The sequence below is a fragment of the Triturus cristatus genome, chromosome 12, assembly GCF_964204655.1.
Source record: "Triturus cristatus chromosome 12, aTriCri1.1, whole genome shotgun sequence".
Classification (NCBI taxonomy): Eukaryota; Metazoa; Chordata; class Amphibia; order Caudata; family Salamandridae; genus Triturus; species Triturus cristatus.
Window position 1 is genome coordinate 16992626 of NC_140595.1, and position 23994 is coordinate 17016619.

The 23994-nt window shown below is 43.5% G+C and overlaps 1 protein-coding gene across 1 annotated transcript in view; it reads right to left on the minus strand.

Annotated features, from left to right (window-relative positions):
- Nucleotides 1–23994, minus strand: part of GNA11 (G protein subunit alpha 11) — a 103131-nt gene that overhangs the window by 65039 nt on the left and 14098 nt on the right. Inside the window, exons 2-3 of the mRNA XM_085636956.1 lie at nucleotides 13556–13740; nucleotides 824–978 (exon numbers count right to left, since the gene is read on the minus strand). Coding sequence (XP_085493082.1) covers nucleotides 824–978; nucleotides 13556–13740 — 340 coding nt within the window. The remainder of the gene's footprint in view (nucleotides 1–823; nucleotides 979–13555; nucleotides 13741–23994) is intronic.

Consider the following 23994-nt stretch of genomic DNA (forward strand, 5'->3'; position numbering starts at 1 on the left):
AAAGTGCTTTCAGACCCAACCCTTAATCCTTACCCGATCAACTGCCCACAGAAGAGACTTTAGCTGTTCTGGAACAAGAAAACAAATCCTCTGAAAAGATTCTGGACTGGCAGAGATGTATATGTGGTATATACAAAAGGTGCTTTTTAACAGTTCACAAAACAAAGAGAGTAAAGACCCCCAAACTAAGGTACATTCTGCAAACCTTTTGGAGCAACAGGTGCATAGAGGAATGAAAAAAATACCTCCAGAAAAGCAGCTGCCTGGCAAATTCCTTTCAGGACATAATTACTTCTTCCAATAACAGATCTGCATCTTAAATAGTCTGCACTCCTCTTCCGTTATGCCCATGAGCCAAGCAAGGGGGTGCGAGCTTAAGATCTTCATCTGGTCCTCTAACTTCCAGCATTAGGCAAATACCACTATCATTCCAAAGCGTTTGACCTGGGTGGAGACCTTCCTGCTCAGCAATGTGTAGAAGTTCTACTCTAATTTTTCACATTCAGCTACATTTTTGGTCAGCTTGACTTTGCATTAACAAAAAAACAAGGAAAATGTAAAGAGTTGGTTAAAGGGTAAGCTACAAAACTGAAAATTAAATACAGGTGGAAACATGGTGATGGCAGACAGGATTATTTTTGCAACGGTGTAGGGTTTCTGGGTGGGATGAGCAAGACAAGACCATATCTTCCCCGACGGAGACTCTAGAAAATTAAAGTGGCAGCTATGGTACAAAATCAAACAGCAGCAGGATTAAACCTAACAGGACATCTGCTAATCTTGCAAATGCAGCTTAGTGTCAGGCAAGAAGAGTGATACTTACTATTTGGCGGAGTCGGACAGCTGATATTCTCGCCTTCTATCATAGCACTCCTGGATTCCAGGGTCATTCCACAGCATCTTAATGGCGCTGATGTAGGGTTGCTCGAAGGTACAGACCTTTTCAACATCCACCTCCCGCAGGAGAAGTGCATTGGCCTAAGACAATAAGGAATTACACATTACTGACAAGTCACACAAACAAGACCTACTAATCAAGAACACCTGCTCTAAACCAAACAAATGTATGCCCTGCAACAAGACACAAGAACTGGACCAATCACAAGCAATCTTCATCTCTACAAACCAAATACCACAACAGAATACTGTCCGTTAACCAATTACCTGACAAAATCTTACTTTTATTTTAAATTGTGAGACTCTTAATTAATCAAACGTCATCTCATTCAAATGAGTGCACTCTCATGCGTACATGTAACAAAAAGCCTAGTGGATGCAATATACAGGCCTGCTAGAACCACAAGAGACAGAAAACCAGCATTAGAAATATGCCAATTACATTTCAACTCATGTTTTAGTTCTATAGCTACTTCTGGCTTTGACCAACTACAACCAGAATGAGGACTGTCTAGTAGGTGCACACGATAGTGAAGAGTTCCAAAGTATCCATTAATGCTGTACATGGTTAACATGCAAGCAGAACTTTCGGATGGTTTCAAAGCCAGATGTTCTAATGCTGCATGAGTTGGTTAACAGGTTCTGCATTGGCCAGGTCTCTTGCCGAGTTTTAAAAAATGTTTATGGCTCTGCAGGACAATGGGATAGATGAGCCCGTGAATCACTGCTGCTCTACAAGTTCTTATTTGTTCCTTCCTAAAGAGCTCCCGAAGGCCCATTTTGCGCGTTTCTGCCAAAGCAGGGCAGATGCATAGTAGGTGCAGTAAGGACTCATCCCAAGCTCCACACAAGCGGCATTCCTTTGATTGCCATACATATTTCCATTTTGGGGTCAGGTCCTCTGATGGGTAAGACCCAAGCCTTAATAAACTGAAAAAATGTTTTTCTGGTGCGAAAAGTGATCTAGCAGGTAGGATTGGGGTTGCAACCTCTGGTAAAACTGAATCACGGCCCAGGCGTGTTTGTTTTTTGCTAAGGCAGTTTTGTCTAATAATATGGAATGCCGTTTTATGGCTTTGTTGTTGACCAATAATTTAAAGCCAGAGTAGGTGGGAGCTGTAAGCCATGCCTCCTCTAACTTCAGTGCTGAGAGGGAGGCCTTCAGAGCTTCGAAGATTGAATTTTTTGAAGCTTGCTTGCTTTTCGATTTCTAACCAACAATAATGTGCGAGTGTGTTTTCCTCTGCATCCCGCATCCTCCAATAATACTCGACTAGTGTACCTTGTTTGTCAGGGATCTGGTTTTTTAGACAATACTCAAGTCGAAATCACAAGCAATCTCCATCTCTACAAACCAAATACCACAACAGAATACTGTCCGTTAACCAATTACCTGACAAAATCTTACTTTTATTTTAAATTGTGAGACTCTTAATTAATCAAACGTCATCTCATTCAAATGAGTGCACTCTCATGCGTACATGTAACAAAAAGCCTAGTGGATGCAATATACAGGCCTGCTAGAACCACAAGAGACAGAAAACCAGCATTAGAAATATGCCAATTACATTTCAACTCATGTTTTAGTTCTATAGCTACTTCTGGCTTTGACCAACTACAACCAGAATGAGGACTGTCTAGTAGGTGCACATGATAGTGAAGAGTTCAAAAGTATCCATTAATGCTGTACATGGTTCACATCTGGCACAAGGCCTTACACAAGATTTCTTCAGAGACGTGCCCCGGGCAACATAGCAACCTATTGCGGTCTCTGCCAAGACTTCCCAAGAAAAGCAGCAGCAGATAATTACCTGTGTACTGCATCCGCAAAGAGCTTTGAAAAAACCAACAGTTGCCCTGAGCAGCAGACACGACATGGCCATGATCACAGAGAATGTTCATGGCTCACGGGCCATTAAGAGCAGGCACACTCCTGCGCTCAGATCAACAGACACAAGACGGTTACAAGACAAGCAACAATCTGTACTTTACTTACTTGGGGCCGCCTGGGCACAATAAACGGCACACGAGAGAGCAAAAGGGGGTGTTTAAAATGTAGGTGTGCCTTCCTGCCATTGGAGAGCAACACCTTACTAAGTCAGTTTTGGGACAACTAGCTGTAAACTACCAGAAGAGAACTGATTGAGCGTTTTTTGCTGGTTTAATTTACAAGTCAACTTTTTTTTCAGAAACCGGTCTCTTCTGGAGGTAGCACCACCGGACCAGGGCAGTAAGAAGAGATCAACTAAGCATTACTCATTTATAGCCACTTGGATTTCTATGGCGTGATGGCCAGTAAAATTCCAAACAGACTGAACCATAAATCATGGGTCCAGTAAAGAAATAACCCAACCAGACTGCAGATAGCACAAGAAAGTCCTTCCAAGCTAGGGGTGCTGGGCTTTGACACAGTGGACCATCTCGGCCAAGGTTTGTTACGATCGGGGTTGAGTGAACAGTCCATTAGTAATACACTGCTACTCTCTCCGATAACAGGCAAATGGACAGTCTCTCTTCCCAGTAACTCTCCACACTATGCAACGAGGTGGACCATGGCAGTCGTCAAGCTTGGTATATGCCACTGGCTTGCTGTCCGATCTAATCCTACTCAAGACTGCACATTTGACACTTACACTATTAACACCCAAAAATAATAATAAATGCAAACTACCACAAAACTTAAATAAATGAGCTCTCCGGTCGAACACCACAAAAACACTCCAGAGAGACCGGTAAAATTTAAAGAGCAAGACAAAAGAAATAGAAAACTAACACCTTTACAGTGACACTCCCTCTTTGGAATGACAACTGTGTAAAGGGATGTTGAACCTTGCCCTGGCTGTACTTATCTCTGGTGTTCTCTGAACTCAAGAAATCTCAACTGCCTTCAAACTACAGCAGATCTGTAACTGTGAAAAACGGTGCGCTCTCTCCCGGTCAAACATGTATGGGAGACATCTATAGGAGTCTTCCATCCCATCGTCTACACAACACATAGCATAAGGCTAGTCATCGGTAAGGGGCATGCATGCCAGACAGAAGGCACGAGAAGATCTACTTTTAATTGAACTACTAAGTAGCTGATCTAGAATCAGGAGACAGCCTGGCTGATGAAATCTAAACTACTGTAGAGTACTCGTTTAGTAGGCCTGAGCAAAATTACAATTACACCAGCGCAAAACACACGCTCAAGTTATTGAAGTGTAATTATGCCATTATGCAACATGCGGTAACTGGAACTTGCTCGGCTAAAAATCCTTTATGGCAGCTGGGTAGCAAGTCAGAAGAAGAATACTTATGAGATTTCGTAAAAAGCCATAAAAGAGTGGAAAAATCACCATGAATAAAACTTGCAAGAATATACATTAGAATTATTTTTGTAAAAAATATAAAAAGTTAACATGCAAGCAGAACTTTCGGATGGTTTCAAAGCCAGATGTTCTAATGCTGCATGAGTTGGTTAACAGGTTCTGCATTGGCCAGGTCTCTTGCCGCGTTTTAAAAAATGTTTATGGCTCTGCAGGACAATGGGATAGATGAGCCCGTGAGACAGTGAATCACTGCTGCTCTACAAGTTCTTATTTGTTCCTTCCTAAAGAGCTCCCAAAGGCCCATTTTGCGCGTTTATGCCAAAGCAGGGCAGATGCATAGTAGGTGCAGTAAGGACTCATCCCAAGCTCCACACAAGCGGCATTCCTTTGATTGCCATACATATTTCCATTTTGGGGTCAGGTCCTCTGATGGGTATGACCCAAGCCTTAATAAACTGAAAAAATGTTTTTCTGGTGCGAAAAGTGATCTAGCAGGTAGGATTGGGGTTGCAACCTCTGGTAAAACTGAATCACGGCCCAGGCGTGTTTGTTTTTTGCTAAGGCAGTTGTGTCTAATAATATGGAATGCCGTTTTATGGCTTTGTTGACCAATAATTTAAAGCCAGAGTAGGTGGGAGCTGTAAGCCATGCCTCCTCTAACTTCAGTGCTGAGAGGGAGGCCTTCAGAGCTTCGAAGATTGAATTTTTTGAAGCTTGCTTGCTTTTCGATTTCTACCCAACAATAATGTGCGAGTGTGTTTTCCTCTGCATCCCGCATCCTCCAATAATACTCGACTAGTGTACCTTGTTTGTCAGGGATCTGGTTTTTTAGACAATACTCAAGTCGAATTTGGGCTTGCGGAATGTGGCGGGGATTGCAAACAGCTTCTTAAAAAGGATTGATTGTTCCAGGTTCAAGCCTATAGCGTCCTTACCATTCAGGATTTCTGTACCATATGAGATAGAAGGCAGGAATTTTGCTGCTATAACCTTTAATAGGTGCCCAATAGATCCACCTGCAAGTTTGTTTTTTTTAAATTTTGAAGGCAAACTGCAGCTGTTTGGATTTCGTATGACCTTGGGACAGGTGAATCTTGAAGATGAGTTTGCGATCAATTTGGAAGCCAAGATATTTGTATGAATCCACCTCGGCCAAAGGTTGCTTGTCCAAAGTCCAAGTACATTTGCGGTCGGCTTTATGATGTTTGTTAAAGCACATCACCTTCGTTTTTTTAGGTCTCGAGACCTATTGTCGCCGAGATGCCTCTCAAGGGAGACAGACTGGGGCACGCGCAGTGTTGTGGTGATTGCTGTCTGAACGCGCTTCACATGAACAGCATTTGCGCGTTGAGTGCTCCTCTCCGGAAGACCTGCTGGCACGCGCAGAGTGTTGTGATTTGTGATTGCTGTCTGTGAACGCGCTTCACATGAACAGCATTTGCGAGTGGAGTGCTCCTCTCCAGAAGACCTGCGGAGTTAATTATAGGTCTGCAGCGTGGGGCGCCTGTCGGCATGCTGTGATAATGACCTTTTTCGCTTAGTTGCTTGGTCACTCTGCTCATAGACCGTGGAAATTCAACAGGTGTATCATACGGATTTAGCACATCCTACAAAAATTCAAGAATTTTCCATTACCACTCAATTCTAAATTATGTCCATAGCCTAGATGTTTGTTTGGCCAAAGGCCACGCCGAGATTCCTCTCAAGGGAGACAGACCGGGGCACGCGCAGAAATTGGGGTCGGGGTCTGTGGACGCGCTTGCGCAGACGCACACACAGACACACCCGCACACACACACCCCGCCGCTGCCGACCCTACTCACCGCATCCACCTAACGCGCGCGCGCACACACACACACACACACACACACACACCTCGTACTGACTTGCTTCGGAAGGGAGACAGGAGATGGGCACATGCAGGGCTGACTGGAGGTTGTGAACGCGCACGTACAGACACGTGATGTGCACATCTCCTGTCCCCCTTCCGTCCTCGCAAGCCTCATGCATTTGTTTTTTTTAATGCGCACGCTCGCTCCAAGCTCGGCGCGCTTTACACGTACAGCATGCCCCACTTACCGGCTCCTGTACATTGGCGCTGCAGATCTGGACGATGCAGTTAAAACCCCGGGACGGGGAGCGCTGCGGGTCCAAGTGCCCGTACATGGCGGCAGTAGTGTCTTTTTCTCGCTGCTGTGAAGGCTTCCCAGGTGCTACCTCCTTCGATCAAATACAGTGATCTGACTTGCCCCGGTACTGCTCTCAAAGTGTTAGGTCCGCTATAGTCTGGTCTCTGAACCTGCCCCAACTGTCAGCTGTGTACTCAAATACCCATACCACACATTCGCCATGCGCAGAGCACGCACCCCTTACGGCAGGCGCACTTGATCCTTACGTGCTACGTCACAAGGGCTTGTTGTCAATTGTGATGAGTAACCTGGGAGATGGAGTGGCCTTGCACATTTACAAGGCCTGGAGCTGCTGTCAGAAGGTGACATGGGCAGAGACCCTCATGCAGCCTCCCTGCCAGGGTCCCACGGTCTGTTATGAGCCGGGTCAGCAGGGAGCGTTTAACCGCAGTGAACACAAAGTGGAAAGACCGCCTCGGTTTAATATTATACAAGCTCTGCTGTCCCTGACTGACTTCAGACCATCAAACAACAAAGGTTTACATCTAGCAGCAACGGTTGGAGTACAGTCCACTGCCCCCCCAACCCAGTCACTCTCCTCCCAACCCGGCTGGGCCTCCTCCACGGCCCTGGCATCTAACTAGCGCTCAGCCCTGCTCTAAGCGCTACATAAAAGATTTGGGGTGAAAGGAGTCGGGGGTTGGTGGCGGGGGGGTTGTTATATTATCCAAAGTAAAGAAAGCCTATTCTTTACATATTATCTTCTTTTGGGGAGTCGACACCTGCTGTGTAATCCCCCAATGCCCACACCGGCCCGTCACAAAAGTGAGTGGTTTCAGCCCCCGCCAGGGTGTACAGTAGCCCTGCTTGCATCTCCTCGCGGGGGGGCTCTCACTGCTCCCCCTCTTCTTCCTGAGGGGCTCATTAGGGTCCGGAATGTGACAGCTCCTTTGTGCGTCTCTGATAGCAGAGGAGTAATCGCCAAACCGGAACGTGGTTGCACACTTAGACAATAGGTAGGCTGTTCCGTAACGAAATGGCAACCACAGGACAGTGAAAGGATGAAAGGCTGTAACAGCCCTGCCAACATTAGGACCCGTGCCCTGTATTGTACGAAGCTCCTAGGCGACTTATGTCATGCTAAGATAAAGGCCAGTGGGAAGGAATCTAGGACCCTGCACGTGCGAGTCACCATACTACTTTTCAATACCCACGGGCATTTTATTAATACTCGAAACTCCCACGGACCACGAAACACTCTTTCCAAATTGCCTAGGCGCTTTACAAACGGTGCTGCAGAGCTACGCTCGCAAAAAAAAACAGAGCACTCGTTTTATGGACCTCCGAAGGATGAAATGCTGAGTAGACCTCAGTGGGATTTGGACCTGAAACAGCGCAGATGTTGACAGACACAGTGGTATCTCTAGAAGTGATTTCTAGGGGCTTGGGGACAGGGGAAGGAGATGCAACAGGCCACAAATATAATTGGTGGAGCCATCTATAATGGGCAATCGTGAAGGGTGTTTGTGCACGTGTGTGTGTGTACACACATCTGTACTCACGCACATACAAAGTTATAGTAATCGCATTCACAAAACACTGTCCGTTACAGACTCATGTATTTCCTTAGTCACTGATTTACAGTGAGAGGTACTTGGACAACATGGGAAAGAACAGATTTAAATTGTTTTTCACCATCACTGATGCTAACACACCGAGTGCCAGCTGAAGTGCACAGCCTTTCAAAGCAACATTTGCATTCTGTAGCTTGTGCTCCAGTGAAAGTTTATATGACTGTCGCCTACTCAGGCTGACGAAACGACACTGGAAGAAACTGGAGCACACACGGAGAGTGAGCCATAATCTGCAGACAAAGATGTTCAAATCCACACTAAGATGCGACCAGCAGCAAATCCGGAAGACCAAGCGCACAGCCCCCCAAGGCCTCATCAATGGCAGCACCAGCAAAAACAAGCTTTTGCAATGCAATAGGTCTCGCAGTTACCAGAGTTTAAGCTAATGGCAATGCCTTTTATTTAGGTTTTAAAAACAAAAATAAAAGGCATTGCTATTTGCAATGTCAATAGCTCAAACTCGCATAAATGCGAGACCTATTGCATTGCAAATGCTGGTTTGTAGTTGATGGTCAATTGGACCGAGGTGGTATAGGCTCCAAGTTCAGTAATAAATCATTGCAAACCAATTGGCGTTTGCGCCAGTAAGACGAGGTCAAGTCAAAAAGCGAGCAGCTCTTGTGCATGGCACCAGTTTATTTTTTTGCACAAAAGGCATACACGCATCCAAAATTTTATACACTAAAATATAGCAGAAAATGCCAGACTGCGATTTTGCGTAATTTCTGTGAAAAGTCACTGAATTACACAAGAGGAGATGATGAATTTTCCCACTTTTTTATTGCAGTGATGATAGAAAACAGATGCAGGACATGAGGGAGAATGAGTGCACCATCCACTGACGAGCAAGCCGGAGTGTGTTTCTGTGTGTGTGCATAAGGGTGCAGAGTGGGGAGGAAGCATGAAAAAAGTGATTGAGGTGTGTAAGGTTGCTGGGGATGGGGTGCTGGTAGAGATGCGAGTTGAGTATTACATGTCTGTGTGCGGTGGAGGGATAAAATCAAGTGTCTTACACGACCTGTGCTGAGAATTCTGCCCAATATCAAAGAACTCTGCAGAGGTAAGACTATTCTAGAACACAGCTGGGATGCCAGAGCTAATGTAAGCAAGTCACAGCAATCAAGCACAGACTCCATTAATTGCTTAAGATTCCTCTCTGCCCCCCCCCATGTTAATATTTCTGCATCAAACAAATACACGTACCAACTAATGAACCTACACACGCGACCAAAACATCAGCACTTTGGAGCATACCTAGTCTTAGGAAATCAAAGGCTCACCATTACAAACAATCGCAACACAGCACCCAGCCCTTCTTGCATGAACAGTTCCTCCACTCATTACTAATTCACCTGACGTTTTCTGGCTTTTCCACATTTTCTGGTCATATCTTTGACTTTCTTGCCACTTTGTAAAGCTTGCATGCCCCAGTGAGTATGACCAAGCTATACTGGAAAATATAAACGATCGTAAACAACTATTCTCATGCTACCACACACACACACACACACACACACACACACACCATCTCTAAAAAAAAAAAAAAGGCCCAAGCACGGAGTGCAGTCACAGGGCAGTATTAAGATAAATTGAATAGGGTGAAGGGGTCCAACAGAACTCTTCCCGTAGGGGTTATCTAAGGATCAAATTATGGGCTTCTCCTATATTCGCACTTTGTGGAGAGGTCACCATCTCTACACCCATAACACACGTATCACCTCTTTCCTTCATTTCAATCCTGTTTCCAATCAAGCATCTGAGAGTCTCACTGAAGTTTGATGTTGGGGGCCCTCAAGCTCAACTCTTCCAAAATAAAAGTTCTCTACATCACTTAACCAGCCTCCTTTCAATTCCCTCCCAAAAGCCTGATCTTTTCCTAGGAGAGCAGGCCTCTAGGTAGATGGACGATTCTTCAATGTGCATGGAAAGATTCCTAAGGCCACTACTGCAAGTAATCAAGATGTAAAGATACAAGTCTGCCTGCCCATTCGAATCACTAAGGCAATAATTAATTCACTAGGACTTGGAAAACTAGAAGTATTGCAACAGTCTGCTAGCGGTTTACCCTTAGTAATCCTTTACGCCACTAGTCTTAAACCTCGTTCCTGTTCTGGCCAGGACACTAATTGTTCAGGCTCTCATCTCCCGGCTTGATTACGGCCATGTCCTTGATTTGGGCTCCTCCCATTATGTGCCAAAGAGGCTCCGGCCTCTACAGAATGCTGCTGCTCCGCTCCTGGTGAATCTTCCCCGGCATCAATCCGCAAAAGCGGCCCTGAGAGACGATCTCCATTTAAAGCCTTATGCATAGGTCCCTTCACAAGAAAAGCCCTGCTCTCTCTTTTTTGTAAACTCTCGTTATTAACATTGCTCAATAGACCATACGTTACAGGAATTACTCACATTGATACACAGTGAGTTGATACATTACATCAATAATAACATCACGAGGGAACAGGAGACTAAAAGAACATATGAAAAGTTTTCCCGGGTAAGCCTACATACCATGATAAATTTGTGTAGCTAGTGTCACAGCTCGGGTCATTACAACCCACCGCCACTCCACCCCATTTCAGCTGTTTGCATGTCATTCTCTCATGCACATCCCTCTGTATCTTCCTCAGGGCACCCATACTCTTTCCCATTTTTTGACCCCCCCCCCCCCCCCATGTTTTTATACACTGTTTGTCCAGCCCGCTGGCACCAGTCGAGATCTCGCCCCCACTCTTCCAGTGTCGGAGGCAAAGACGACCCCACCCACCCCCTGGCAATATTTCGCTTAGCAATCCCCGCAAGAGCCAACCAAATACCCATATATCTGGACCAATTGGAGTCCCCTTTAATCATTAATAGAAGCCATTTAGCATCCATTGGAACCGTCACTTCTACCACCCTGGACATAGTATCTGTGACTTTCTACCAGTATCTGACGATCTCTGGACATTCTCATAGAATATGTAGGAAGGTTCCCTCCCGCTGGCATCCCCTAACGCACAACGCTGTGGGGGCCTTGGCCCAGGTGTATGGGTGTGTACGAGGATAATAGGTGCGGTGTAATATCTTAAGTTGTACCAACCTAAATCTGGATCGAACCGCGATCTCTTGGGCTCTGAATGTCCTCCTGCCACTCCTCGGGATTAATGCTTCCTAGGTCTTTAACCCATGCCACCCTGAGGGTTGTTAGGGGGTCAGGTCCATTGTTTATCAATTCATGGTAAATCGTGGAGGTCGCCTTATGGGGAATGGGGTCTAGTAGCAACCTATCCTCTAATGGGGAATAATCCGGGAAAGAAGCGTCGCTGTGGGTGTGTAGTGCATGCATTAGTCTCAAATGAAGGAATCTCTGGGTCTGGTGTGGATTATATTGCCACTGTACTTCCTCAAAGAAAAACCCTGCTCTCTTGAGATCAGTAGCCACTCCTTATATCCCTGGAAGGTCCTTGCGATCTTCCTCAGCTCATTTGCTGCAGGTCCCCAAAAATAAGATCTTGTTGGGGCGGCTGCTCATTTTCACATCAGGGTCCCAGTCTGTGGAAGTCCCTTCCCTTCGATCTTTGCCGGCTATCATGCAAGCTTTCCTTTCAAGGTCATTGAAAACCTAGCTTTTTGGCAAATGCCTATGTCGACTACGATTACATGAATGTTCCAGCGCGTTGAGGCCTTCTGGTAGCCATGAGCTCAACAAGACTGTCGGAATAGTCAAGGTGCTTAATTTCACTACAAGGACTTAACTCAACCTCTCAAGATACACAACCACCACTGTACCACACGCAGTGGAGTGGCTCTCACCTAAAAATACAGCACAATACAAGCCGTCAAAGTTCAGAGGTACATGGTACTTCTCTAAGCCAACAAACATCGCAAAAAAGATTCCCGCAAGCTCATTTAATTCTCTTTTTTTTTTAAATTAGAAAAATCTTGAGCCATTTTTAACTCACCAATCGCATCACAAAAGTTTCTATTATTTAACTTTCATTTTTTTATGAAATATTCATATTTTTAGTATAAGAATCATCATAGAGTTATATATCCAAAGTGATTACTTCTTCTAATAATACATTAAAAACACTATTTCATCATAATTTCAACAGCATAAAAAAAGAATGAAACAAACAAATGCAAGTCAGTTCTCACATCCACACCAAGCATACACTGCCACACACCCTGAAGACACTCCAGCAGTCAATGCAAGTTCCTGTAGCCTCGATGACTTGTAACAACTTTCTTGAGGATTTCTCATTTAATGCCCGTTTTCTCATTAAAATTTATGAGGTTAGGCTATCAAGCACTGTAGTTCCTGTATACAAGGCAGATCATCAACTGATCGTAATCTTCAGACTTTGTCAATAGTGTTCACACCCCTCCTATCCAGTTGGGGTATATATGGCCTTGTGGGTTACAAAATCCTTCACATCACAGGGCGCATGTCACTCAGATCCTTTCCAAATGCCACCACGGGAGATAGGCGATGGGTTTAATCATTTGTACGGCGACCTAAAACTTGCTAGTGTCATCCTCGTTGGCAACAGTCTCACACTAATGGTTTCGCGGCTCATGCCACCTCGCTGATTAAGGCACTGACCTGAGCTGCTACGCTTCTTCGAACTCCTAAACTCTAGTCCTTATCTTACATTCTCCCATCACTGTAATGCACAGCCTCCTGATGGGAGCGTGCCCCACAAGTAATGAAATTAAAAGCAGTTTCAAGAATCATCTTGAGCTATCAGAAAAGAACAATATGTCACAAGGTAAATGGTATCCAAAATGGACTGGCCCGTCCAGGACATGTGTTTGTTTTTCAGCAGTCATCGTCCGTGTTCAAATGCTCCAATCAAACTTCTGTGGTGTATGTTGTCCCCTAATATTTCTGGAGTTCACACTAAGCAGCGTTTCAGCCGATGCACAAAAGGATTTTGCGGTCGTAAAGTCACTGTTTACAACTGCAAAATCCATTTTTATAATGTACAAAACCTTCGTAAAATAGGCTTAGGGACCCGTACCAAATGGAAAGGAATGTTCCTTCTAAATTGTGGTTCAGCAGTATCTTTCAATTACTTGTGATCACAAATCCGGGCCCAAACCCTTGAAAAGTAACTACCTCATTCAAGGAGGTGGTAACTGATTCCCTTTTAGTACTCAAGGTGCAAGCCTTGGGGAAAGTATTCAGGGGTCCAGGGGACCGATGACTGATCCTAAATGAAGTATTCCGAAGAGGAGAGCAGAACCAGTTCCCTTCAGGAACATGGACTGATAATTAAATTTAAAAAAAGAATTAAAATAAATCCTGTTTTGAAATATAACAGGGATAGTGGTCTTGCAGGCAACCATCCGGATGATTACACCCAATCACAAGGTGTTGCAAATTGCGAACTGCCTAATAAATATTAATTAGGCAGAGGACTTTTGACCTCCTGCAAATGGTGATTTAGCAAACCAACTTAATAGTACATAAGTCAGTTCTCAAAATCAGATACAAATTCGAAAAAAACGATGTGCCACAACTTTGTGAATGCAATCTTTGTAAATCTGGCCCAATGTTCCCGAAGTAAATTAGGGTTTGGCAAGAGACTTAGAAAGGCCCAACCTTGTTCTGTTCGTACTTGTACAGGATCTTCAGCGTCTCCATTGCACGGATCATGGACTGCATGGCAGTGAAGATGTTCTGGTACACCAGTTTCGTGAAGCCCTTCTTGTCCTCCTCTGAATATCCCGAGCCATGAATTATCCGCATCTGTTTGATGAATGTGCTCTTCCCGCTCTCGCCTGTGCCTAAGACCAGAAAGAAAAAGAAAATGTGACTAGGACAGTAGACCAGCTCGAAACTCGGCATGTATGTCCACCTAACCATGCTGTGAGCACTCCCGACAGTTAAATGGTCACAGAAGTGAACATGCTAAAGTGATATTTCCCCCAGATAGGTTATAAACAGTTAAACTTCAAGTTAAAATATTTTACCTCCGGCATGCAGTGTACAGATCAGAATTCATCATATTTGCACGAAATCAAAGAGATAGGTGGTGTAGTAGAAACAGTACAAACGTCATAACATCCTTGCTGCATCAAGAACACAAAGCAGTATTAGAAAGCTGTATAATGAGCCGGTATTAGCAGACTAGATCAGGGATGTCAAACATAGGTGCAGGAATGTTCTTGACATGTTCATTTTAAAGATACCCATGAGATGCATTTAATACCATTTATAGAAGGGATAATTTATCAGTTAAAGGTAATTCAGTGGTTACCAGAAAATCTCTCCCATACAGGCAAATAAACAGCATTCTTTAACCAGAGCTTTTACACCAGATTTTCGTTCACCAAGGTCTTCAGAAAAGTACATCACATCCACCCATTTGTATCTCTGCTTCTACAAGCGCAGACTAGGGACTATTGGGGAACCACTACCAACGGTGAGAGGCTGACAGGAACATCACTAATAGAGGTGCGTTCTCACACTGTTTTACAGCTAGGCAAGACAATCCACATCAAGCTGGTGCACACCGAAGCAAGCCTGATAAACCTTTTTAGAAAAAAGGATGTTGAGTGTTTTACAGAACATTCCTGTGCCTCAAAAGCTCACAAAAACCAGATGCAGAGTATTTTGGAAGCTAATGACAAGACCGCCTGACATCCCACTGCAGTTCAAAGAAGGGTTTCCAGAGCAGCTCAAGTCTGAAGGTTCTATCAATAATCGCACTGCTGCAGATTAATGATTCAGTGGTGAGGCAGGATAAGTATAACCAGATTTGGATCCAATGTGTCTGTCACTCTGAATGTTCTAGGGCATCAAGGCAAGAGCCCAACAGCTGAGAAAGCCTTCAGTTGAGCTACATCTTATCATAGAGATACAAGGAGCTATGCCGAAGACTCTCAGCTTCCGATGGGATCTTACACTGAAGAGTCTAAAGCAATGGCTCATGCAAAAATTATAATATTAAACGAAAGCAAGATAGTTGGAGATACATCGACAGCTCCTATCAAGAAAGCTACAGCAGCTACTGAGAGAAGCAAATGATTAGATATTGGGCTGTCATGATCCTTCTGGGTGGCAAGAAAAACTTAGATAGCGACTTCTGGTCCTTTCGCTATCCCCCTTTCAAGGAAACCATGCAGCAGCTCCTCCCGGCTAAATATGGAAGGTTACTAAGGTTTAACCCCTTCCATGCTCATGACGGAACGGTTCCGTCATGAGCCACGGTTGAGCTGTGCTCATGACGGAACCGTTCCGTCATGAGCCCGCCCGCGCTCGAACCCTTCAGCACCGCGGCGGAATTCGCCCAGCGCTGAAGGGGTTAAAACACAAATCTACAAAGGAATCATCCCTGAACAGCAGCAGTGGTCGAATCTGCAGATGCAGGAGAAGGGTAATGGAAGCAAGCTCACACAGAAACTAATATGAAGGTGGAAATGCCACGTCGAAACCAATACGGACTTTGTGAAACTGTAGCTTATAGAATGGAAATGCTATGCTTCAAGGAAACATTAAAATGAAAGGACAAAAGTATATTAAACACAAGGCGGCAGGGCTGGTGGCTGGACAACACAGGAAATACAAATTTACATGGCAGAGCCAAACCATGATCCATGAATATGGAAGACTAAGTTTCCAGTGCATTGAAATTTTTGACAAACCAATAGAGATTAAGTATTAGCATTCAAATAATTAAAAAGTAGGCAACGTGAAACATAAATCTGGGACGGCAGGTCAATATCACATGGACATCGGATTAAAAAAGGGACAACGTCTTCCCTTGTTTCAATGCAACACTTTCACATTGTGGGCAAATTCTACGAACACGATATTTGGGAAGGCTTACATGCAAGCATTGCTGCAATTGTGAGCAAAAAGGTTGTGTTTAAACTTTGATGATAAACGCAACACCTGTTAATAGCATCAAAAGGCAATCCAGCTAGTATATGCTTTGTTAAAAAGTCATCATTGATTGACATTACCAGCACTGACAAACTTATTTTTGCATGTTTTCACACCTAATACACGAAATGAAGGAAAGGATTCACATACGTCAAGTATATCATATTCACCAAGGGCCTGATTACGAGTTTGGTGTTAGTCGGGGATCGCCACACTAGAGTCCGACCACCGTACGGCGGTTAGACCTTGAGTGGACCGCTGCAGCCACCAAGGATCTGCAATCCCTTGCACTGGGGCAGCGGTCTTGAGGCTGTAATATGCTTGGTGGTGCATTTGTAAGGGTGGCAGAGAGGAAACAACCCCCCCCCCCCCCCCACATGGCCCATGGGATTCATGCAGAGTACACATGGTGTGCCCCCGTGTGTTCATGCACCCCTTTCCTGTACGGCATGAACTTTACAGTCCAAGTCGTGCAGGAATGAGTTTGGACGTTCCCATTGCAGAACCTTTTTGAAAGGCACCGCCGTGGGAACGTCAAATGACCGACCGCCAGACCAGGGAAAAACTCCTAATCAGGCGGGCAGCTGGTTGCTGGGTTTGGCGGTGCGGGAGCAGGGCCCTCGTTCCAGCACCGTCAAACTTGTGATCAGGCATTAAGTACTTTGAAGAGATATCTGGATGAGATTATGGTAACACTTCTAAAGTGGCCACTACCCAGTTCCACGGACAAGCTAATGGTATGCTCTGGAGGCCACACACCTTGGGATAAAAATGTGGAGTCAGCCAAGAAATTGGGTAAAGTTGAATGGTAAGCTTGAGAGTCTAACTAGGCGGGCACACTCAGTCTCAAATCTGCTAGGATATGGGGACGGCTTTAGTATGAGAATTTCTACTCCAAGGTTCAGACTGCGCTATATTAAAAGGCGATGAGGACAAGAAGTAAACGAGAGCCGGCAGCCTGTACAAACAGAACATAAACAAGCATTGGCATAGCCAATAGGTCTCGCCTTTGGGACCTTATAAGTGTTTAGCCATGCAACAGTTGCATAAACTAAATACTTATAAGGTCCCAAAAGCCAGACCTATTGGCTATGCCAAGCGGCCGTGAAAGTAATCGCGGTCAAGCGCGGCGCGTGCGCCCGCGCACATGCACTGTAGCTCTAGGCTGGCCTGGTAGCTCTTTTTGGAGCCCTCTCAATAAGTCTCGCCAGACCAGCGCATGCGCTGGGTCAGGCGTGACTTAAAATGGCTCCGAGGTTCCACTCAAGCCTTAGACTGACTATACGCAAATCGGCTCAACTGCAAGAAACCTTGAGAACCACAAACATTTCCAGTGCCCAGAAAGACACTCTCTGGATTAGCCTAAGGCAATCCAAGGGGGCAGAAATATTTGACCATATCCTGATACTGCTTGCAGGATCACGGAGAAGCTTGTCTTATCCAGTTCCAGAAACCATTTTAAGAAAGCTGTTGCAGTTTGTAAGACCATGCCAGGCATGGTTTCACTTTAGAGATTCTCTTCAAACGTACAAGGGCAGGATTCATGCTGCAGTAAAAGTGAAAGGGTTTGGTTCCTCATAAAATGATTCTAGGATACTCTACAAGGCTCTTAAGTGGATGGTACTTCCTCACCTTGGGTACAGGTATAATGAATTACATGTAAACAAATAACACTGCCTTCAACGAAACTTTTCATTCAGAGACTAAATGAAGCAGCTGTGGCATGGTGCTACATGCTCGTGTGAAGCATGCACAGGGGCAGCTATGGAGGCTGTAGCTTCAGGACTCCGACCATAACTTCCGCACCTAGAGAGGATTTCCACGTCTTCCTACATTCTTATCCAGGGGATTGCAATACCAGTACTAAACAAGGGAACTTCAATGTTGAGTTTTACTGTACGAAAAAAATAAATATATTTTTTAATAAAAAAAAAAAAAAAAAAAAAAAAAAAAATCGCCAAATACAGTGGGGTAGGGAGAGAAATTAATATGCAAGACCCAAGGGCTTCAGTCTTAAGACTTCTTGCAGCAGGAAAGTAATGCCTCCATTAAGGCGCTCATTGGCCTGGAAAATGGGCAGTAATCTTGCAACTCTTGTAGTAAATGATACCGAATCGGAAGCACCAGTAACTCCAAAAATGTGGAAAATCCGGCAGATTATAAGGTGGACCATTAGGGTCCACAACACAATCAGGAACTAAACAGGACAATTCCCGGACATATGTCCCATTTTTCTGCAGACCAACACAGATTATAGCTGTTTTCAGTACTCAAAATCTCAGTTTGAAAGTGGAAAAAGTACAATTCCAAGAGGGTTGGTAACTGCTATTACCTAATTAAAAGGCGCTTGTAATGAGGGCCCAAAAATATTCTATCAACAGGAGCTTTCCACCTACTATGGAAATTTTTGGTGCAGCTTTGCCATCATTTTGCCGCTACCATTTGACATCGGATACACAACTTTCACTGCTCACACGCTGCTGCAGGTATAAACGAACCAGCAAGCCTTGAACATTCAGTTTACATCTGCATTTCACATGTGATGGACTGGAACTTTCAATAAATGTATTAACATTAAAGTAAGGCTGAATGTTGTCAGGTCTACATCTAAGAATGCAAACCTCCGATATTCACCAGTTAAGCTCCCTTGACTCTACCCTACTCTGCACTTCAAACCTTTGCTGCTGTCTGTGCAAGACCACGTTACACCTCTGGTGGGTTCCGTAACCAATCATGGTTTAGAAACGTGTATGTATAGTTGCGTCAAACGCTGCATCAGCAAGAGTGAGCGACCGTACAAGCACAGAAACACTGTACAATTTGAAGTTTATTTTCTTTAAATATCCGCCAACGCATGACTATGTCAGGATTGAAATGGAAAACAGAAAATCATAGCTCGCAAAGAAGGTTCTTTTCAGCAAAATGAGAGCACTCGGTGTGAAGAGTTCCAAAGCTTGACTTGACCACGGAACGGACGGTTCTGGAGTAGAGCCGATTAGCATTCACTGGACAGGTACATTTTCTGGCTTATTGGCTGCAGTTTCCAAACTTCAATAGTGCTTAAATAAGTGGCTGACAATGACAACATTACATTTCAAAACTACCAGAGACAGAACGTTGAGTTCGGCCAACGTCTGAATCTTTCTCCACCAACACCTAGATGTAGATAAATTTCATTTACTAAATTACAGATAACTACATTTCAGAGAATTCCTTCAAATATAAAGACAATAAAATGCATTGAAGATAGTGGTACTGAGTGCCTGTGAAATGTAGCAATCTGCTCAGCCGCTCTTTCACTAGCACATCTGTAGCAATGCCTACACCAGTTGATCAACAGTGAAAGTTTTTGGTTTACTTGATGCACTCAACTCACAAAGAGGAGGGGGAAATAAAAAAGTAATTCACATTAAGATGTAACCTGCAAGTCTTGCATTAATTAAACCTAAAGGGTGGTGATGAAGGTTCCATAACAGAGTGGTGTATACGAAATCTTCAAGCTAATTTTTTATCGTCGGTGGCACACAGGAGATATTGAGTTAAGAAAACCTGGTCTGCACACCCAGCAGCAGGCGGGCACAACAAAAAACCCTGTCCAATGGGCGCCGTTCACAACCAAGCATTCTACCAAGCACATGCCAAGCGTGACCAAAAGCCTTTTCCATCGGGAGTTCGGGGTGAGGACAAAGGCCTCCTAAAGACGATAACAAAAAGAAATTCAGTGACAAAACTGAAGAACATTTATGGTTATATTCGAGGCGCCCGGTTTTTACAGATAAATATAAGGGGGGGGGGGGGGGGGGGGGGGGAATATTCTAAATGCTGACAATCATAACTTCCAGGCCAATGGCCATGAACATTGACATGTAAGGGAGTCAAAACAGGATAGGACGTTTCTTAATGAGGCATAAACCGCTGTAGAGGTGTAAAAAGTGGATTCTAAATTCTACATGTTTTTATACCAATGTATTGATTTATCACTAATGGGTATTCATGCCACTGAAACATGTCAGATGATTAAGTATAAGTGTACATTGATTGGTTAAATAAATATTGCAATCTACTAGTTTCAACTTATTTTTTTTCATAAAACCCCAATTAATATGGATATAAACAGAAATGTAACAAAATAAATACCATAAAGCCAGGAGTGCTGGTTAGAATGAAATACCACATCATAAATTAGTAAGTTGTGGTCACCAATGGAACCACAACACTAATGCGGTTGGAAGTCACTGAAAGAAGCATGGATTTGAGCAGGTCCATGCTTAGAACAATAGAGTTTTAGACGGCAATACAGAGATCAAGGGAAAGGATTACTTACCATAGGAGCATACTTTGAGAAATACCCCCAGTGGATTTTCCAGAACATTATGGCATTGGTTACAATTTTCTACCCCACCCGTTATAGGAATTAACGATTAACTTCAATGGCCAGTGTGAATGTAAAAATCTCAGGAGGGTAACTTGCCGCAATCTGAAGTCATACTCGGATCACAGAGCAAGTGAAATCTCTAGTATCTTGCGTCCAACCTCACAACGAGGACACGGGGCAATCAACTGCAGAAGGCAATCCCAACTAAATCGAGCACAAGGACTATTGAGAAGTGAACACCAGAAGCAAAATATACATTTCTTCGAAGCAAACTACTAAACACTTCAGTTAGCTTTCTCATATATTTTTCCTTTTTTGTTTTTTTACAGACGTATTTTGTTCATGCAGCAGCAGCAATGATTTTTTTTTTTAACAACGTAAAACAAATGAACAATTGGGCTTGAAGTTTTTAGGAAATTACGTGTGGCTACGCCATTACCATAGTACAACTGCCAGCTGTCTGTTTACCTGGTTCTTGCCCACTAAAAATGTCAATGCACAACTACTCCGCTTTAGTAACTAGCAGACCATGGAGCACTGGCAGCTCAGTTTTTACCAGGAGCGGGCTGGAGTGGACCGGTTTAGGAGATCCATTAATATCTTCGGATTGTGTGTATCCACCTATCAGTCAAAATAAACAGAAGTACATGCCACTGCGTTTATCAACCGCAGCTTGACTCTCAATTGGAAAAAAGCAGGGTTGGGAACAAATGGTCGCAGAACAATAAAAATAGAAAGTTAAACCAGTAACCAACGCACTAGAATTAGATACTCCAACTCATCCAAGAAATGGACCTCTTTATATTTCAATCCACGTTGAGTTCTAGAAAGTCCCACATAAATCACATGCAGGATACCTAATAAAGTTTGAAGGTACCAGACTGGTCTGAGAAATTTTAATCTTTCATTCAGATAAATATAAAAAGTCTGGCAAGGTCTTGAAGCAGTGAAAGAAAAGCAAGTCAGACTGCTGAGTTCTGTAAATGGTCAATCAGTGAGAATGGCACCAAAAAAAAACAACCTGGACAACGCCTCACCGGGAGGAAGCAACTCTAGTATCTGTTTAGCCCAAATCCACACATGCACGAGGTGTCCCTGCAGTATTACTCAATGAACAAGTGCTGGGGAAACTGGGCAAGATTGCTCCAATAGTACGCCATTGTTATATGGTTACGTAATGGGAAGAAAAATCTGCCAAGAGATGAATCTGAGCATCATTCGAGATAAAAAGCTTCGCAACCAAGAAGACATACGTCAAGACTACCAAAAATAGTTTAATCAAAAGAAAAAAGAGAGAGCAATCCCTATTTTATTTTGACTTGTCTTAAAATCGATACTTAAAAGTTTGGACTTCAAGAGGGAAAAGAAAATGTCTCAACAATAACATTTCCATACACGTCTTTTTAAATGATTGTTCTCAGGCTTCACAGAAACAACTCACAACTAGGGATATGTTCATTATAGGAACCCATAGGAAATGTTTAGTCCGATAGCCTTTAGAGACATCAGATGGATGCTATGGTCCACAAACATTCCGTCAGATATAGTATGAGGCTTGTTGTAGTCCCTAAGTTCACTGTGGTAAATTCAGCATCAATGCCCTAGAAAAACATGAACAGTGAATTCATAATACATTCAAACAAAACCCGTCAAATATCCAGTAGACAGACAAAAGAGCATTAAAATGATTTAAAAATACATGTTAAGATTGTTTTGTTTGGATGGTGTCTTTTATCCCGTGTTCTTTTATTTTGTGCAACACACTTAGTCAACTACCGCTACAGAGCACTCAATTGAAAAAGAGCACATTATAAAAAGAAATGCCATTCACGGAGATGGAATCCAGCAGGAAGTACACACTCATACGAGATCCACCAGCTCTCACATATTCTCTTTGTGATGACAAGTCCTCAGACTAAACCAATTCCCAAACTCAATTCTGTTTTAAGGCTTCTCTGGATTCCAAGATAGGTGGGATGAGCCCAGAGGTGTGACAAGGTCTTATAAATCGGGCCCATGATGTTACCGGAGGTCGTTGGGGCATCAGATGAGGTGATTGCATATAGTCACTTGCGCCCAAGTGAACTAAAAATGAACCACCACCAATGATTTACAGAAGAAAGCTTACCACATGCAAAAAAAAAAAACGACCTCTTCCCACAGGTGTTCTAAACCCCAAGGAGATGGTAGTAGAAGGTATAAACTAGACAGTAAATCAAAGAGCATAATGTCTATTAAGTGGTTTAAGAAGTAGTCGCAGAACTATGAGATGGAATAGCTGCACTTATAAACAGAAATCCACCAGGATCACTTGAACAGACGTTTCTGTTGTAGTACTGTTACAGTATGCCAACGAGTTCAGGACGCATTACTGGAATATCACAAGAAAAACTTCTTATAGTTATTCTAAGGGATTTGGAGAGGGTGAAGTGGGATTACGGGTTTGGCAAACCTGGGACTGTTATTGGGACCAGTTTCTCCCCTACAAAATGAAACCATATAATTTCTACGTTATCGCTACAAAACACAAATTGTCGCCTCACTCACTGCATTAGTTTCAGAATTTTCTTCGGAAGTAGACTTCAAGTTGCCTGGGACATGTTTTCACAACGTAGAGTTTTCCCTTCTTTCACCTACTGCCTTTCAATTTTGGCGGAGTGACCCTAATAAACTAGAGCTGCTGTGTCTTCTAGGAGGAAAACTAAAACCGAGATGAACAGTCAACACCAGCACAAAAATAGCAAGTGAAAGTCACAAGCCAACAAGAATACTAAACTGCTGAGATTCTGAAGCTAAAGAAGGCATCCGACGTAGAGCGTGTAAGCACATACAGTTTCAAAGCAGTGATCACATGCACACCTTGACCCGCTTCATCTTCAGGGAAAAACATCAAATGAGACCCCACTTCTTCCTAGGAGGCAACGGCTAAGGGACAATTTCATAATAAAAAGATCAAAACTGGAATACAACATAACTTATCCCAATGAACTACTAATTCCCATAGTCTTTACTACTGGCTCTTCATCACCACCAACTCCGGCCTACTGTACTGAATGCTCGCTTTCCTACAAGCCAACCTTCAGGCATTAAATCGTAAAGTCAAATATATTTTTTTTTAAATGCAGCTGGCAATTGTAAATAATCTCTCTCCTAAGAGGGCCTAAGGAGAATTATCAGAGTGCATGAATTCCATCAAAAGATCAGAGGATAACCAACAGCAAAACCCTTGCCTACTGGGGTAATCTGGAGATTTAATGTAGCAACATACCCCTGTACACACTTTAATATAGAGTAATAACAACCCATCATTAAATAAATACCAACCAACATGCTTTTCACAAGAAGTGCAGGGCAAACTGTCTATCGTAATTTTTCATAATAAACATATCAACCCTTTAACCTTGATCATAAGCTTCACACCATAGCTGTTGTAGTGAGAATGAGATTCCCCACAAGGCAAGAAGTAAAATAAATGCACACTTTCTCAGTGGAAGCACAAAACTCCTGCCTGAGCCGAGTTGCAGGCTTGTAGAAAGTCATGAATTCAACGAGAGAGCACAAACACTGCAAGAGATCCAAGCAAGAAGCAGTAAAGCATGTGTCTGTTTACAAACACATAGCTCTGATTAGTGAAAGAGTGAGAGACTCCTGCACTAGATGACCTGCGTTCTCCTACTCTTATATCTTAATTAACAAAGGAAAGACAGGCACAGCAAGCATCTTCTCGGTGGGCAAGAGGGAACGTAGCAGCCTTTTTGAAATTACAAAGAAAATAAGC